The sequence below is a fragment of the Nymphalis io genome, chromosome 5 (genome assembly GCF_905147045.1).
Source record: "Nymphalis io chromosome 5, ilAglIoxx1.1, whole genome shotgun sequence".
NCBI classification, from domain to species: domain Eukaryota; kingdom Metazoa; phylum Arthropoda; class Insecta; order Lepidoptera; family Nymphalidae; genus Nymphalis; species Nymphalis io.
Genome location: NC_065892.1, coordinates 5,400,449 through 5,417,656, shown reverse-complemented (window position 1 = coordinate 5,417,656; position 17,208 = coordinate 5,400,449). Strand labels below are relative to the sequence as shown.

The following is a 17,208-nucleotide window of genomic DNA, read 5'->3' as shown; positions in this document are numbered from 1 at the left end:
GACAGGGAGATGTAATCTCACCGAAACTCTTTACCAATGCATTGGAGGACGTCTTCAAGACGCTCGATTGGAACGGACGTAACATTAATATAAATGGCCAACACATTACACATCTGCGATTTGCCGACGACGTTGTCATCATGGCGGAGACTCTGCAGGATTTGGAAGAGATGCTAAACAGCCTGACCGATTCTTCAAGACAAGTAGGTCTCGGGATGAACATTGAAAAGACCAAAATTATGGCAAATCGACATGTATCCCCGAGACCAGTGGTTGTAAATGACTCTCCACTTGAAGTTGTGCAGGAATATATCTACCTGGGCCAAACTATACAACTTGGCCGGCACAACTTTGAGAAGGAGGCTAAAAGATGAATACGTTTGGGCTGGGTGGCATTCGGGAGGTTATGTAGGACGCCCTGTGACAAGATGGACCGACGATTTAAAAAAATTGTCAGGTTCGGGATGGATGCGGACTGCCCAAGATCGGGATGGTTGGCGTTCTATGGGGGAGGCTTTCGTCCAGCAGTGATCGGCAAAAGGTTGAAAAAAAAACATTATTGTTTGGAATATATTCCACCATGCTGCTTCGATGCAGGTTAGTACATATGTATATATATTTATATATTTATTTGTTTTTCATAAAAACACTACATTGTACTTTAACAATATATACTTGGATCTATGCTTATTAAAGAAAAACTCTAGATTACATTTTATTAGATAATAATGAATAAAACTAACAGGACAATTAATCACTTCAATTGTTTTTTCTACGCAATGATATTAAGAAGAATATTCTTCGCGTCTGTCTTATCATTGAGTTTAAAATATATATATAAAAAGGTTTATTTTCTTCAATAACAGAGAGAACATTTTTAATGTAATAACTAAACGTGTTGAATAACCAATTTGACATTGACCGTGACATATTTAATCACAATTTGACATCGATTTGTCTATCTGTCAATTAATTTTCACTGCTTGTAAAATTTGGTTTAAGTTCAACTCTACTTTAAATTATGTAAAAATACTTGTGCGGTGCCTATTTTGAGAGAGACTTATAATTCATACTCTTAGTAATAATTTTTCGTAGAAATTAGGTTTAATTAAATTCAACATGGACGGTAAATGTATTCACATTATAATTACATTAAATAAAAAATTAATATATGATTCTAATTTGAATATATTATTTGTACCAACCACAGGATCTTCAGCAAAGAAATCTTCTTCTTTTGAAAAATTGGTAATTCAAAACATAGAAAATGTAAGTGACTTAAAAACAAAACTCAACGAAATAATTTCAGAAGGCAGTAATTATGAATACGATGTTTCATCCTGTCTTAAGGCCTTATTGAAAAGTAGCGACCAAGTAATAGTATTGCTGACGGTACAAGCGATATCAGAACTAGCGAAATGCGAAAATAAAAGACAAACATACGCTGTTAAAGATGTAATTGAACCTATTTTGCTAATCTTAAATAAGGAGGTAACTTTAGAAAGAATAGATTTAATAAAACAGTGCTGTAGAGCCCTGGGTAATTTATGCTGTGATTGTGACACAACTAGAATATTATTAATTGAGAACAATGGTATTGAAATACTTTACAAGATAATGGAAACCAGCATAACTGATACAAATATGCCTTTAAATGAAATAAAATTGCTTACATGTAAAACATTGTTAAACTTCGCTATCGGTGGACAAGAATACTCAGAATCATTAGTGAAAGGAGGCTTAATTGAATGCATTAAACAAATATTGTCTATGGAATATAAGAAAGAACAAATGGAAGATGATGTTGTATCTACAGTATTATTAATACTAAGTGTGATTAATGATAATGATCCTGAATTTCTGTATGATGCAAATGTAAATACTGCTGTATTGAATATATTGAAGGAAACCACAAATATTGAGGTATCTGAGTTGTGTTTGGAACATTTACACACTCAAGCTGAACATGGTAATTAAAATTTATTATATTATATCTTGTCTTACATTATATGATAATTTCACTAAAAAGGATGTATATTTTTAACAGAATGTTTCATAATAATTAATGTGTTTTTGGTTATAGCTAAAAGTTAGTTTAAAACAAAAGTATTTGTAATTGTTATGTTACAACTTTTTTAGTAATATTCAATACTTAATTTGATGAAATTCAATAATTTTATATAGTTACGGACTACAGCCAAAAAAAAATTAGTGGGAAGTTCCCCAAAAATCCTGATAAATGCTGATGAAGCTATTTAACATAATGTTCATACTACTACTTCTTTTTTCAGATACAGTGAAAACTCTACTTGCTAATGAAGGAGGTGTGAACTTGGTATGTCTACGTCTTGAGCAACTTATGCAAAGGCTTAACTCTGACGAGTTAACTGCTGACGATAATGAAGTTGTTACTGTTATGAAACAAGCTTGCGACCTTATTATTATTGTATTGACTGGAGGTATGTTAATTAAGTATATATTTTTTATAAAACCACCAACATTTTCAAATGTTTAAATGTATATACAACATTTAATTGGATGACATATTTTTGTATAATTGACAATTTACAAAAAAACAAACAAGTTTATATAAACAAAACTATAATGTATGAATGTATATGTACATGAATGTAAAAAAAAAATATCCTAAATTAAACAAACTGCAAAGAGATAGCTTAATAATGCTGTAACATTTATTATTCTTATAAGTAAAGTAGCAGCCCATTCATGTCCTGCTTCTAGCCTCCACTCCTATTATGCAGAAGGCTACATCATGCTGCTCTAGTGTGGGTTGGTAGATGAATAAATGCAAGTTCCCTCACTATGTTTTCACTGAGCCCTGAGTATAAGATGAATTATCAGTGTCTATAACACTGATAACTCATCAAGTACTGCTTGTCTGGACTTGTTGTATCTATTTATATATCTATGAGACATCTCAGCTCTGGCATTATTTATAACTGAATGTTAAAAAAATTGCCTTTTTCAGATGAAGCTATGAACACCCTATATAATAATGGAAAAGGTGAAGTCTACTTGACTATGGTACGGTGGTTGGATTCAAAGAATTATCAGCTCCTTACCACAGCTGTACTTGCTATTGGTAACTTTGCTAGACGGGATGACTACTGTACACAGATGATGGATAACAAAATCTTCGATAAGTTGCTCGGTAATTTTTATTTTATTAGTGCAGACTAGCTTATAATCTATGAAATAATTTATCCGACAGAAAATGGTTACCACTGTCTACAGATATAGGCATTGTAAAGGAAATCATTGATTATTTATTTATATTGTCAATGCATTCTCAACTGGCATCCAATCAAGTCACTGAGTATTGTACTTGGACATGAAACAACCTAATGTGATTAATAAAATATCACCATCATAATCTTTATCATTTGCTTGTCTATTTATTTGAAAACGGCGCTGTGTATATCAATGCAAGCATTTAGAAGCTCCTTATCTACCCCATACAAGTTGAGAATAAAATAGAAGAGCCCTCAGGGATTTGACGAGAATGTGAACGTGTATTCCAGATATATTCGAACTGTTCCACGGCTACAGCGTGCGCTCGCAGGCGGAGGGCGCGGCCGGCGCGGAGGGCGCGGTGGGCGCGGAGGGCGCGGAGCGGAGAGGGGAGGTGGACGCGAGCACGGCGTGCCGCCTGCAGCACGCGGCGCTGTCGGCCATGCGCAACCTCAGCGTGGCGCCGCGCAACAAGCAGGTCGCCGCCCGCACGCGCGCCGCCGCCGTGCTCGTGGCTGCGCTGCCCGTCGTGCGCGACCACCACGTGGCGTACAAGCTCCTGGCCGCCATTCGCATGCTCGTCGATGGACAAGGTTATCCATGTGTACTCTCCCTCTACGTCGTAGATTATTTACTTTTACAATTGAGTGTTTTGTTAGTCTAGTAACTTAAAGGGCTCCTCAGGATAGCCCTCAGTTCAATTCCCGGGGTGGGCCTATAAAAATGTTATTGTGATTTTTCTTTCGAGTATTTCCAGTAGAACCTCGGAGTCTGGCTGTTGGTAGCGTTTACACATGCCTCGGAAAGCTCGTAAAGCCCTTTACACTCTTTCGCCTGATCTCTTTCAGACCGAGTTAGATTGTCGTCCAATATGTCATGCGCCGTATGAAATGAGATGTATAATGTGATGTATTAATATATTTTTTACAATTTATATGAAAGCGATGGACCCGCTCACCCGGGATCCTGAGATGCGTATCTCAGGATCCCGGGTGATCGTATGTTCATCACGACAGAAAGTGTGCTAAGTGCTCAGTGCGCGTGTGCAGAGAATGTAGCGCGCGTGCTGGCGGGGAGCGCGGGCGCGCTGCGGGCGGCGGCGCGCTGGGGGGCGGACGCGCACGCGGGCGCGGGGGGGGAGGCGCCGCGGCTGCTGGCGTGGCTCGTGCGCCTCCTGCCCAGAGACTACGCGCTCGAAAACGTCATCCAGGTAGAGGGTCTTTCAACATACGTTTATCTTAGCTTGCAGTAGAGTAGAGCCACTTTCATTCAAACTGTAGTTGACGTGAGAGCCGACTAAGAGATTTTTTGTTAAGCATTGTTCCGTTAACCAATCACGCACACAGGTGCCAGCAAAGCTATTTCCATGAAGGGTTGGCAAAAATCTGCCAAATCGTTTCTATCTTTATCTTATTCCCATCACAGATTAAATATAAATAAACATTAGATTTGTATATCCATGCGATTGGTTAATAACTCTACTATGTTTTAGACTGCAAACAGTTCTTGATTAATAATACAACTCTATATCATTTAACTACTACTATAAATTCACGTTATTTTTTCGAGAATCCGTAATGATTATGAAAGCTTTCGGTCAATGATATCGCGTCAATTGAATGACAAAAGTTGTGTATTTTATTTTTACACTTGTGGTTAAGTCTTAGATAGATCTTTATTTTTACTTGGTGGTAAGGCTTTGTGCAAACCCGTCGGGGTAGGTATCTCCCACTCATCACATTTTATTATATATTATACATTCACATACTGTTGAGTTGAAAAGTGCGACAGCCTTATATCGCCGCCTTCTTCAGATTTTCGGTTCGCCTGTTATGCTTTGCCGATAATAGGCTTACAGTGGTGCACTTGCATTCATCACACTTATTTCCAACGTATACAAACGAATGATTGTGATCATGTCTCTTTTCAGGCAGAAGGCTGTGTCTCAAGTTTGGTGAATATGCTCGTAGCATCTCACTCCGTTATGCAGAACGAGGCCATCCTCGCTCTCACTCTACTCGCGATACACGCGCTCAGGAACACGCCGGAAAATATCGAAATAGAGAAGAGTTTTGTCGCACAGATAATAAGTTCGGAAATAGGTAAGCACGTTTCGGTACTTATGGAGACGAATTGCGCCAAAATGCCGGTAGAAGTAGCAGAGAACCTCGTAGCCTTTCTCGATATAACGTCGAAGAACAACACCATCCTTTCCGATTACAAGGACGCTAAAGTACACGAATCCTTAAAAAAACTTGTCGAAGCGAGAAGCGATTTCAACGACTCACTTAAGTTGTGTATTGGTAATATTAATACTGTTATGTCTGATGAATAGGGTGGTTTTAATATTAGTGTTGCAAACTCCAATAGTGATAATGGTCTAATGCTTGTCAAAATTGTTAAATTCTAAACTTGAACTCCTTTAAAATATATTCTAAACTTCTAAGCTTCAAAAAGACACAAATTTCGATAGAGTTGCTTGTATTTTTACGGGCTTTGAAAATAGTTGTTAAACGTCTCTGGTTTACTATTACTAGTTTTATAGTAATTTATTATAACGATAAATACTGATACAGGAGCGTATTATACTAAAATACTCCTTTTTTTAATCTTTGATAGAATCGAAAGACAATTATTTAAATTTTATTATATATTTTTAAATTTTTAAAATAGATAATGTCTGCTGGCATGCATTTCAGTGTCTATTTATGTAATACAAAAGTAACAAAAATAACAAAGGACCTTAACTTGAGTGCCAACAACATCTGTATAAAGTTCTTTACAAAAAATCGCATAGATTACAAGAAAAAACAAGCATTAATCTTTGTATATAAGGTTACTGAAAAAGAGAGGTCATGAAGCTTCAGGTACTCTCAACTCGGTAACTCCATTAACAACAACGTATAAAGTAGTAGTGCTTTCAATTCGACCATAATAATTTTCGCAAATTTAAGGAAAACATATATGAATTTGCATATTTCGATTTTTTTTTAACGATAACACTAACGCTCGTCACTAGCTAACGTTGGGGGGAAAATTACTTAATCTTTGCCTATTTATATATAACCGATTTGTGCGTCTATGCGCGACAATGGCGAATAAGTTTTTGCCTTGTGTAATTACACTGGCTTACAACAGTAAAACAATACATTGTTCTGTATTAGCACAATAATTGTCAAATGGTTGGCACTGGTGGTAGAGCTTTGTGCAAGCTCGTCTGGGTAGGTACCACCCACTCATCAGATATTCTACCGCAAAACAGCAGTACTTGGTATTGTTGTGTTCCGGTTTGAATGGTGAGTGAGCCAGTGTAATTACAGGCACAAGGGACATAACATCTTAGTTCCCAAGGTTGGTGGCGCATTGGTGATGTAAGCGATGGTTAACATTTCTTACAATGCCAATGTCTAAGGGCGTTTGGTGACCACTTAGCATCAGGTGGCCCATATGCTCGTCCGCCTTCCTATTCTATAAAAAAAAAAAAAATGACATACTCACCCATATTGCACTCTTAGAACATACCCGGCATTTGAACTAGTATTTAATCTGCATTTATTTCTTCGTCAACTTTTAATCATAAATACTGGGTTAAAGTGCCATAGTATTAATCGATTTAATATTAATTTAGAATTATTTTTTATCTAGTCACATTTTTTTTAATTTGATAATATTAATAATTGCGTTTATAGGTTTAAAAAAAGTATAGAAGGTATCTATACTTTTTTTTAATTATATATATTTTTTTTTATTTTTTTTTATTTTGTCAATAACATCTGCAAAACAACTTTTTGTATATTTATTGAAGTTCATTTAAATAAAATAATATTTTCATTGGTATGTATGTAGTTAACTACTAATAATATATTTACGGGGCACGAATAAAATAAAAATATTTTAATTTGAATGTATTTTTCCATAGCAATAGTTAATTGTTAACCAGTACAAAATTAGGGTATTATATATTAAAATAATTAAATTAATAACCTCTTCTAGAGTGCTTTATTAATCTGTAACTAATCTTGATACTTGTATTTTCATAGAAATCTATACAAGGATGAAAATTATTTTGACATCAAACAAATATCTCAGCATGTATTCGCTTTTATATTTATTCGACTACAAAGTTTTAAAAATGAAGTAAAGTTTGAACTTGAAATATTTTATGATTTCAAAGTAATTATCATCCATGTTAAAAGATTTATTCGCTAGTAACATTTATCTATAATTTAATTAATAATATATTTATTAAAACATAATTATAACTCTCTTTATTAGTATTTAATATAATTATTACATTTACTATTCATCTCTCTTTTTATAATTCAACATTCCGAAGCTTTGCTTTCTTCGTTACATAATGTATTTATATAGTTAGTGTTTTGACTGAGTAATGTAATTTAATTCATATGTATAACTATATGCTTAAAACTCTATAGTTTAAAGCCAAAATCCAGCTTTTTTAAGATAAACAAATATGATAATATAATCTGTATCATGCTAATACATCTTACCTAAAGCCCCACGTTTCTTTAATCATGCATTATTCAAATGTTCTTATATATCCATAATAAAACTATTTCAAACTGTTAACTTAAGAAAAACGCTTAAGGAGTCTTATAAGGTTTTCATTATCTGTTATGTCTACATAACTCTTGAGTATTTTTTGACAGAGATTGCATACAAAATGTCCGGATAAAGTAATGTTGGATAAATGCTAATTTTACAATTAAGTTATCAGAACTATCCAAGCAGTGAACAGAAATAATATCATTTCATATAATATCACTCGACAAACTGACATTTTTCAAAAGAATCGGCTTGAATCTTAAATGTTTACTTAATATATATTTTTAATCTAAACTAAACTTAAATCAATTGTTTGTGAAATTATATTTTATGAACCGAAAATGTATCTCGTAATTAGTTGTCCAATAAATTATTTATAGAAGCAATACTTTGTATAAAGTCGAAAATATGACTTATAATATAGCCCAAAAATAAAATAACCTTGCCATTTAAAAATATATATATATATTAAAATTTTAAAGGCTTTAGACTCAAAATGAATTTAATAAATGACGAGAATTGAGAGAGTTGTCATTGGTTTCATATATAATGAATTATCAACAACAAAAACTCTATTCATGGAATTTAATGTGGCTTTTATAAGAGTAAGATAAAGTAAACATTCCTTATTTTATATAAAACTACGTTTTATTATATTTTTATCCGAAAAAGAGTTGGTAACTATAGAAATAATGTTAATGATACCTTAACATAATAAATAAATACAATCAACTTAGAATAATGGGCCTTAGCTCTGTTCGAATAGAAACGATAATCCGAAGACAGTAAAAATGCTTTTCAAAATACAAAATTATTTACATTACTCTGTCAACGATTTAATAAAATAACATAATATTAAGTGAAATATTTTATATAGCTAAACCAGAATAAAGCCTTTACTATGTATGGAATTGAGAAAACTATAAGTACTAATGTTATTAAAATGTTAAATTTATTCAATATAACAAAATGTAAGCAACGACATTTTTTCTCCAGACACATGATACAAATCTTTTCTGATGTTCTTAGAAAATGCACATAACAACCTTATAATTTAACCTCTATTCTTAATCTAAAGCAACTTACTGGAATATAAATAATAATTATGATAATATAATATATCTCTTGTTTCATAAAACATTTATCAGAAGCCAAAAAAAGTATGTAAAGTATGCACTGGCCAGACATTATCGACTTATTCAAATGAGAATGATGTGTGGGGTTCTTTCTAAAAGGCCGGAGCCACTTTGAACATTGAGGATTGAGGGTCTTAACGAAGATAGTACTATAACAATGACCGACATTGGCGTTTCTGATTAATATTGATAGATGGCATTAAACGCATCTCACGTTATAAATGCAACGTTCTGCATTGCATCAACATTTAATTAATAAAAGACCAATATTACTTTACGAGATATTTACAGCAGGGCGATATTTTTATTTTATTTTATGTAATTAATATTATAGATTACTTTATTTTAATAAAGGCAGATGCATTTCTAAATAGTCTCTAGCAGAATAATCTCGCCGCACCAACGTTTTATAATTGTATATAATGTCTAGAGAGAAAACGTCTTTAATTGTAAGCAGTTTAATGATAATATTTCAATTAATTATTAACAAGTTCTATAGTTAAACATGTTTATTGTAATTTATAATTACAATTTGGTACATGGGCGTTACTATAATTCGTTTGAACTAAAAAAACCTTTTTTTTACGCTTGAAAAACGCGTTTCCCCACGGGAACAGTGGGGGGGGGGGGGTATGTGGGGCTCGCCGGTGTCCAAGGCGCCGAGTGCGTCCGAACATCGGAATAACCACTAAAAAACCAGCGGTACCCTTTTCGTCTTAACGAGGAGCGCCACGGGATCGCTTTCGCATGCTTTTTTTTAGTACCACGGGGTACTAAAAAAAAAACCTAGCTATGTGCAATAATATGAATTACACGATATTTTTTACTGATTTAAAAAAAGCGTAAACATGAACTCTATTGTAATCCAATCTACAAAATATGTCACCGCTTCTTACTTATGCATTTTTAATGATTTAACGATGACTTCGAAGCTAGACATAAATGGCCTAAGTTATAAACGTTGCTTAGCGGCTGTTTGGTTAAACTCTGCTTTCGCTCTTTCTATCATTATTGAATTGACACTCAGAAGAAGGAGACAGCATTGTTCATCTAATCACCCGCAACAACGTTTATAAGGCAATGTAATCGAAAAGAAATTTGAGAGAATAATATGAAGTATTTTAACTTTTTTATTTATTTATTGGTTTTATTTAATATAGAATAGACAAAAATAAAGCATATATTTATTTGAAAGCTACGCCATTAATGTACCAAAACTCGTGTGTTACAAATAATCAGCAATATGACGTAATACTATAAGTACAATACAGTTATTATATAAGTATCTTAACACGTAAACTATAAGCTTATCCTGTCTTTCTTAATTCTATTTAGATTTCTACGTCGTAATATGAATTTGTATATTGATTTAAGTTAACGAAATCTACGTTTTAAAAATCCCAATGAAATACCTTATCATTGTTCAAGTCAAAAAAAAAGTCCCCAAATATTAAAGTTCTTCTGAGCCATATTTTTAATGGAATTAGAAATAAAATCTGTTCCTAATGATTTTGAATTAAAACCAAGTTAATACAATTTATCACATTATTCTACAATAATACAAATTCATGTATTGACGTAGGAAATGTAATACTAAGAATCCGATAGTGCACTTATCAATAGTTTGAGGCTATAACCAAATATTTAGAACATAGTTCTAGAAATATTTATGCGATTTTGTGAATGAATGTATATTGTAAATTAGTTTATTATTAATTATCTATGAAAATGCTAACATAATACGTCACACAGCCTGGAATCGAGTGAGAGGGGGGGGGGGTTAATGTCAAACAGGAGTTGCAGCCACTGGTTCATCATATTCAGGAATCATATTATAGTGTGCTTACTTACACGTTTAATTTACTACTTATTTTGTTGCTTAACAATAAATTGAAACTAATAAATATAAAATATATATAAATTGAATAAACAAAACTTTAAAAATTTATGATTGTGAGAATAATCGTGTATTAATGTTCTTTTTCTTTCTGATATTTTCTATACTTTCAAGGTTCTAAATCAAATCACAACAATAACAATATGATTACAGACCGTATAACTTTTCTTCTTAACCATCAACCAAATAAACATAATTTATGTAACATGTATTTCAATAGAAAAGTGAATGATATTAAAATTGAATTAAGAAATTGGTACGAGTTTTTTTTACAAATGAATTGTTATAAGATCAAATGTCATTGAATTCAAGCACAAAATCGCACGAACACGTTAGTTGTACAGGACAAGTTTGATGTTACCAATTGTATACTTATTAATTATTATATTCGCTTATAAATCCAATGTTTGTGATTATAATATAAATGAACACGATAGTTCTCGTTAACGCACATTTTTAAGTATGGACCAAATAATGTTAAATTTTTTGGGAAAGCTATGTAAATGATATTTCAGCCTTGTAAGTTGTTATGAAATACAATCAAGTTGAATAATTTATGTATTTTAATTATGATTGCGAGTCGATATTGAAATTATTTGTCATCATCGTTATAAAAAAAGCGTTAAGTAAATGTACTAATTTTACTTAACTTAGTACTTTAAGCAATGCAAGTAAAAGTAGTAATTGTATTATGTTAAAACTTCTATACTATAGATTGTGAATATTTTCGTATGTGTAGTGTTAGTATTTAAGTTATTTCAAAGGAATTTATACAAAAATGTAAAGAAATCTTAAACTAAAAAAGTCAAAATTAAAAACGAGATAGTCATTTAATGCGGTCAGTTATTGATGACAATTTACAATATTTGTTGTAAATTGAATTGAATTTGAAAACAAAGTTTAAAAGCAGACTTTCATTGTATAAATTCTAATGAAATTGACATTTTGTTAGTTTTCTTAAGTATTTCTATTTAATTAACTTATTTCTTTACGATACATATCATTTTTCGAAAAAAAAACCACATTCGTTTAAATGTTTTAAAAAAAAATGTTTAATTTTTTATCTTATTTAAACAAAATACTTGGTACGTAAAGTTATATAGTGTTCAGGTGTTTTATATTTTCTGTTTTTAAAGATTTTGTGCACTTAAATCTTAATACCAATTTTTCAAAGCACATTATTTCTATTTGATAATTTAGATACATAAATCGTAATTGTGCAATTTTGTGCGTTGTTAATAGATTTCAGCTTAAATAAAATGATAGTGTAAAATAAAAGCATTTTCATTTACACCTCTGATTTGTTTTATATTATAAAAGTTGATTCTGACTACAATAGATGGTATGACCCTGGCAATATACTAATACTTAAAACGCATAGTTTATTTGGAACAACATTTCATGCTTGGAGGAGAAAACAAAGTAATCTGCGGGTGTCAGATACATTTTGCCAGTATATATCCAAACTCCTGTTCAATTTGTGGTTCTGTTTCTCTGGTTATAATTACAAATGTAAATAATTGAATGTATATAACATACAGTAACAGCCTGTCCCACTGCTGGACTAAGGCCTTTTGAGGTGAAGGTTTGCAGCTTATTCCACCACGCTGCTCGAATGCGGGTTGGTAGAATACACATGTGGCATAATTTCAATGAAATTAGACACATGCACGTTTCCTCACGATGTTTTTCTTCACCGTGAAGCACGACATGAATTATAATCACAAATTAAGCACATAAAAATTCAGTGGTGCTTGCCCGGGTTTGAACCCACGATCGTCGGTTAAGATTCACGCGTTCTAACTACTAGGCCATCTCAGGCTTCAGTATATTCTGTATTTATAATGTACTGCTTAGTCCAGCGAAACTCAATGTTTTCTTTATAGGAGCCACAAACAAATGTTAGTCATGATGTCGCAGGCCGCAAACATTTTAACATATTTTTATCATTTCATGACGTTTCAAACACTTTGCAGTGTCCGCCACAAGCAGTTATTTAATTCGAATTACTCAGTTGTTATTAAAAAAAACCCTTTGAAATTTAAAATAAAGTAACATCAAGTGAGCCAACCAAAAACCTCGGCAAGTCACACGGCAACCAGTTGAGTACAGCTGGTTTAGTCCATCCATATAATTTGCTTGTATACCGCATTTTAGGTATGAGTAGGTAATTATAATTCTTAAAAACAGTTAAAGAATTTTCCGGATTCTCACGGCATACAATAAAAAGCGTTGTTTTGCTCCCGTTAATAAAATAAACAAGTTTATAATAAAATAATTATATATTGATTACATTCTTTTCTAGTACTCCTGGCTATAAACTGCAGCTGTATCCAATTCTTCCTGCGACACGTTAGAGTTCTGAGGTATTGACATCCTCGTCCGAAACTCCTCGTCGGATATAAGATTTTCACTTCGTAAAGGTTGCTGGCTAACACAGCCCGCGACTGAAAAAAAAAACAAAACGTTCGAATGTCTGATATAAATAATCGTGGTTAATAAGTGTGGTTTCTGGTAGAATAGAATGGTCACACAATCAACTCCCGGTTTTTTTTTATAGAATAGGAAGGCGAACGAGCCTATGGGCCACCTGATGGTAAGTGGTCACCACCGCCCATAGACATTGGCATTGTAAGAAATGTTAACCATCACTTACATCACCAATGCGCCACCAACCTTGGGAACTAAGATGTTATGTCCCTTGTGCCTGTAATTACACTGGCTCACTCACCCTTCAAACCGAAACACAACAATACCAAATACTGCTGTTTTGCGGTAGAATATCTGATGCGTGGGTGGTACCTACCCAGACGAGCTTGCACAAAGCTCTACCAGTAAAATTTTTGCTGATGGTGTAAAAAGTTATTGTACGAAGGAAGAATTTACAATATCGGTTCCGTAAAAGCCTATTCTTATTTTCTATCCTCGACTTGATACATTTACAAGATCGGAATAATAACTTATTTTAATCATTTAAAAATTTTGTTTTTGTTACGGTCGAAATAACTTTTTTGACAACACTGTGTTTGAACGTCATTGTAATTTGATATCATATAAAAGTTCGCTAGGAGCTAAGACTGAACTATTAAGGACAAACGGCTCAAACTCATATTTGTGTAAAGCAGCCATCGAAACTTTAATGAACCAGCGCTTTGTTATAGGTTAGGCTTTTTAACTTGATAGCTTATTTCAGTTTGGAAATTTAGTATTCTAGGCCAATTTTGATACTACTTCTTAATAAAAAAAAAAAAGAAATCCTTCACGGTCAAAAATAATTGTAGCCATTATCTTTCTAGCTGACAGGCACTTCCACCCTTTCAGGGTGTGTTGTGACCTATTTTTTCCTAAAAGCAGTGAAGGATACATACATACAGCTCCATAAAATGCTTAGAATTAGCTTAAGAAACATATTGCGGCAGTTATAAAATTTGAAGAGAATAGCCAAATGATAGGCACTGGAGAGCCATTTTTGTAAGGACACGAAGATATAAATTTTTAAATGGTAATAGAAAAAAGATGGACAACATACAATAACTTGGTAGGTGACGATATTCTAAAATAAATATTTTAAGTCATTATATTGGTTTTACAAACTAAATCCGTTTGAATTTTTTTTATAAAAGAATACATCTTTTATTTTATTACCTGGACACTTGGCTCCTTGTTTTCGTTGGATGTGTTTGAGTATAACGTCACGTTCATAGACGTGTTTACAAATCTTGTTCCTTACTGGATTCTCTATAGGCTTCAAAGTTATTGGATCTATCTGTAATATAATGCTGTTTAACAACAAGTCTGAAATTTTATATGTGATTATGTGATCCTGACCGATTTCGGCCACGGCGGCTGGTCTCAAGAGAGCCTAGTCAACTGCTCAGGACATATTATAGAGCACAAGTGTGTGCGCAAACTCAGGTGCATTCCCTATTCCTTTATATTCACAATGCGATAGGACGGCAATCCGATAAGCCCGGAAAGACTTTCCCAGCCACGGGAGTGTACACACTTCCAACTACCAGACTCCGGGATGCTAGTGAGATATTTTCGACACCAAAAAAGAAATACCCAATATCTTTTTATTGGCTAACCTGAGGTATGAACCCAGGACCTCGACATTAAATTTAGCCACTAGGTGAATAAGGCAGTAATCTACATGTGTCTTATTGAAATATTTATGATGTATGTTGTGTAGTTGTATGTACACTTGAACAATTTGTATTCTAGTGAATTTTTAAATTTGCTTGGTTACAGACATTTTCACTGGCATATTCTAAAATTGCTAATGTGAGTGTATGTATATAGTATCCCGCAACATTTATTTATCTTTTATATGTAATTAATTATTTAAGTAAATTTGTGTATCATGATCAATATATTTATAAAAAATAGTACTTACATTGTTCTCTTCAGCTTGAGTTATTGTCACACAGGATTCATCCAAATTTTCTAAAAAAAAAAAATTGTCATGAAATGTAAGATCACATGTATGAAATGTTTTAGGCCACAAGGCTCGTAAGGCCAAAAAAAGGCATGTGAGGGACAAAATTTCAGCAACAACATATTGAGTGCCCTTTATGGTTTATCATAGAATATAAAAACACATTTTAAAGATTATTTTTCTCATTTTCTCTAGTGGACTCAAGTTTCCAAGAATATAAATTTGCTAAACTGATATTCGATTTTACTTATAAATATTGTTTAGGAGATTAACTTATAAATCTTATTAGTTATAAAACTGTCTTCTTTAGAATGTCAAATCAATTATGATGGAAAAAGTAAAATCATTATTTAATTAATCACCTGCTAAACAGTGTTTATAAGTACCACCGTGGTAAGTTTTCAAATATGAAATCTAGTATATCAGACAACTAATAAATTAAACCTAAGCTTTAGTATTATATTGTAAAAATAAGATTGCCGTATTGAAGGCAATAGAATTTAAGCCCACTCCCAATGACACAGTTGAATTAAATACAGTTTTTAAATTTTCTTGCTTTGAAATTATTTAAAACAAACTTTTTCTAAAATCTATGTCAGATCAAATTTAATATATACGATAATTTAAATTAGGCTCAATTAAAGAAAAAAACCCTTACGTGCAACAATTTGGGTATTTCTCTCTATCCTTTTGTCAAATTCAATTACAAGAGGGTGACTGCTAATATCAGTATTTTGAGTAATTTGTATCAATCGTTTCCTAACAACCTCATCTAGCTTATTGAGATCTGATATATCACTGTCCTGAGAACAAAGCAAAAAAAATTACATACCTTATGAAATAGAAAGGTATGAGATTATACTGAAAGTTTCAAGAACTCAAATATATTATAATAAAATGCAAATAATAACTATAAGATTTAGTTAATAAATTAACTAAAAAAACAAAAGTTAAATAGCTAATGTTAAATGCATAGGTAAACTCACGAGTATATTAAGTAATTATTATTAATGTGAGAAGCCGGGTCGGATTGCTAGTATGCATAGCTGTAAAAATAGGAATCATAAAAGTAGTACTTAATGTAAATTGTAAAATGGCACAAGATACGGCCAATACGTTTCAGTAAAAAAAAAACGAAATATATAGATAGTCTAATTAATTATTAAATTATTAATAATGACTGTTTTTCCTTTGAAACAATACTTCAACTTATAATATTTATCACGTACTTTAACTTCCTGTAAAGCCATAGCTTCTACATTTTGTTGCGCTTCTGAAAAACAATAGCTTTGTATATACTTTCTTAACTTGTTGAGTTCAACATCTTTTCCAGTGTCAACATATTTTGATACATTATCAGCACACAATAATAAACTATCAATGCATTGTTTTCGTATTTCTGTAATATCGGATTCGCTCATAATTTACTGTATTAATATTCTTGTTATTTTAGTTATTTTAATTAATAATCGAAACAAAAATATTATGACTATAACTGCAAACAAGTTTGTGATTTTTTTATTGGAATTAATTTTGATTATCTACGTCTTGTCATGTGTCATATTATGATAGCCTATACACCAGAAAAGTGTTACCATATCATATTGGAAATCAAAAATTCCAAATCCTAAATAACTGATAGACTAATTTTATGAAATAATATATAGTAAAACTGTGTGTATATTTTGTATTCTTTGTGGGATTTCTTACGTACGAAAAACCGCTGAAGAATAATCCAGTTGTTACACCAGAGATAAATATAAATATAAGGTAAGACAAACTTGTTAAATAATTTCAATATTAGTGATAGTCAATAGTGATGAAGGTTATAGCGAAGATGATGTGAATAAAGAATGACATACGATAATTTGATTTAATTAATGCAGAACATACCTAATTACAGAAAATTAACGTGAAAT

General features: G+C 32.3%; 2 protein-coding genes across 3 annotated transcripts; one reads left to right on the top strand and one right to left on the bottom strand.

Annotated features, from left to right (window-relative positions):
* Window positions 1-996: 996 nt before the first annotated feature.
* LOC126768485 (GTPase-GDP dissociation stimulator vimar) lies at window positions 997-6,765 on the top strand. Of its 2 annotated transcripts, none has more exons than XM_050486628.1 (7): window positions 997-1,126; window positions 1,211-1,969; window positions 2,292-2,459; window positions 2,990-3,172; window positions 3,543-3,845; window positions 4,302-4,462; window positions 5,183-6,765. In XM_050486628.1, exons 1-7 carry the CDS (start codon window positions 1,120-1,122, stop codon window positions 5,585-5,587), a joined length of 1,986 nt encoding a protein of 661 aa, XP_050342585.1. In that variant the 5' UTR covers window positions 997-1,119; the 3' UTR covers window positions 5,588-6,765. The 2 variants fall into 2 exon arrangements, with proteins under 2 accessions (XP_050342585.1, XP_050342586.1); XM_050486629.1 differs by having other exon boundaries at window positions 5,187-5,280.
* A 6,359-nt stretch (window positions 6,766-13,124) lies between these two features.
* On the bottom strand, window positions 13,125-16,823 carry LOC126768568 (E3 SUMO-protein ligase NSE2-like). Its single transcript, XM_050486756.1, has 5 exons — window positions 16,519-16,823; window positions 15,948-16,092; window positions 15,248-15,297; window positions 14,497-14,617; window positions 13,125-13,298 (listed from the first exon to the last, which is right to left on the bottom strand). The coding sequence occupies exons 1-5, from the start codon at window positions 16,708-16,710 to the stop codon at window positions 13,153-13,155; spliced, it is 654 nt and encodes a 217-aa protein (XP_050342713.1). The 5' UTR covers window positions 16,711-16,823; the 3' UTR covers window positions 13,125-13,152.
* Window positions 16,824-17,208: the final 385 nt, after the last annotated feature.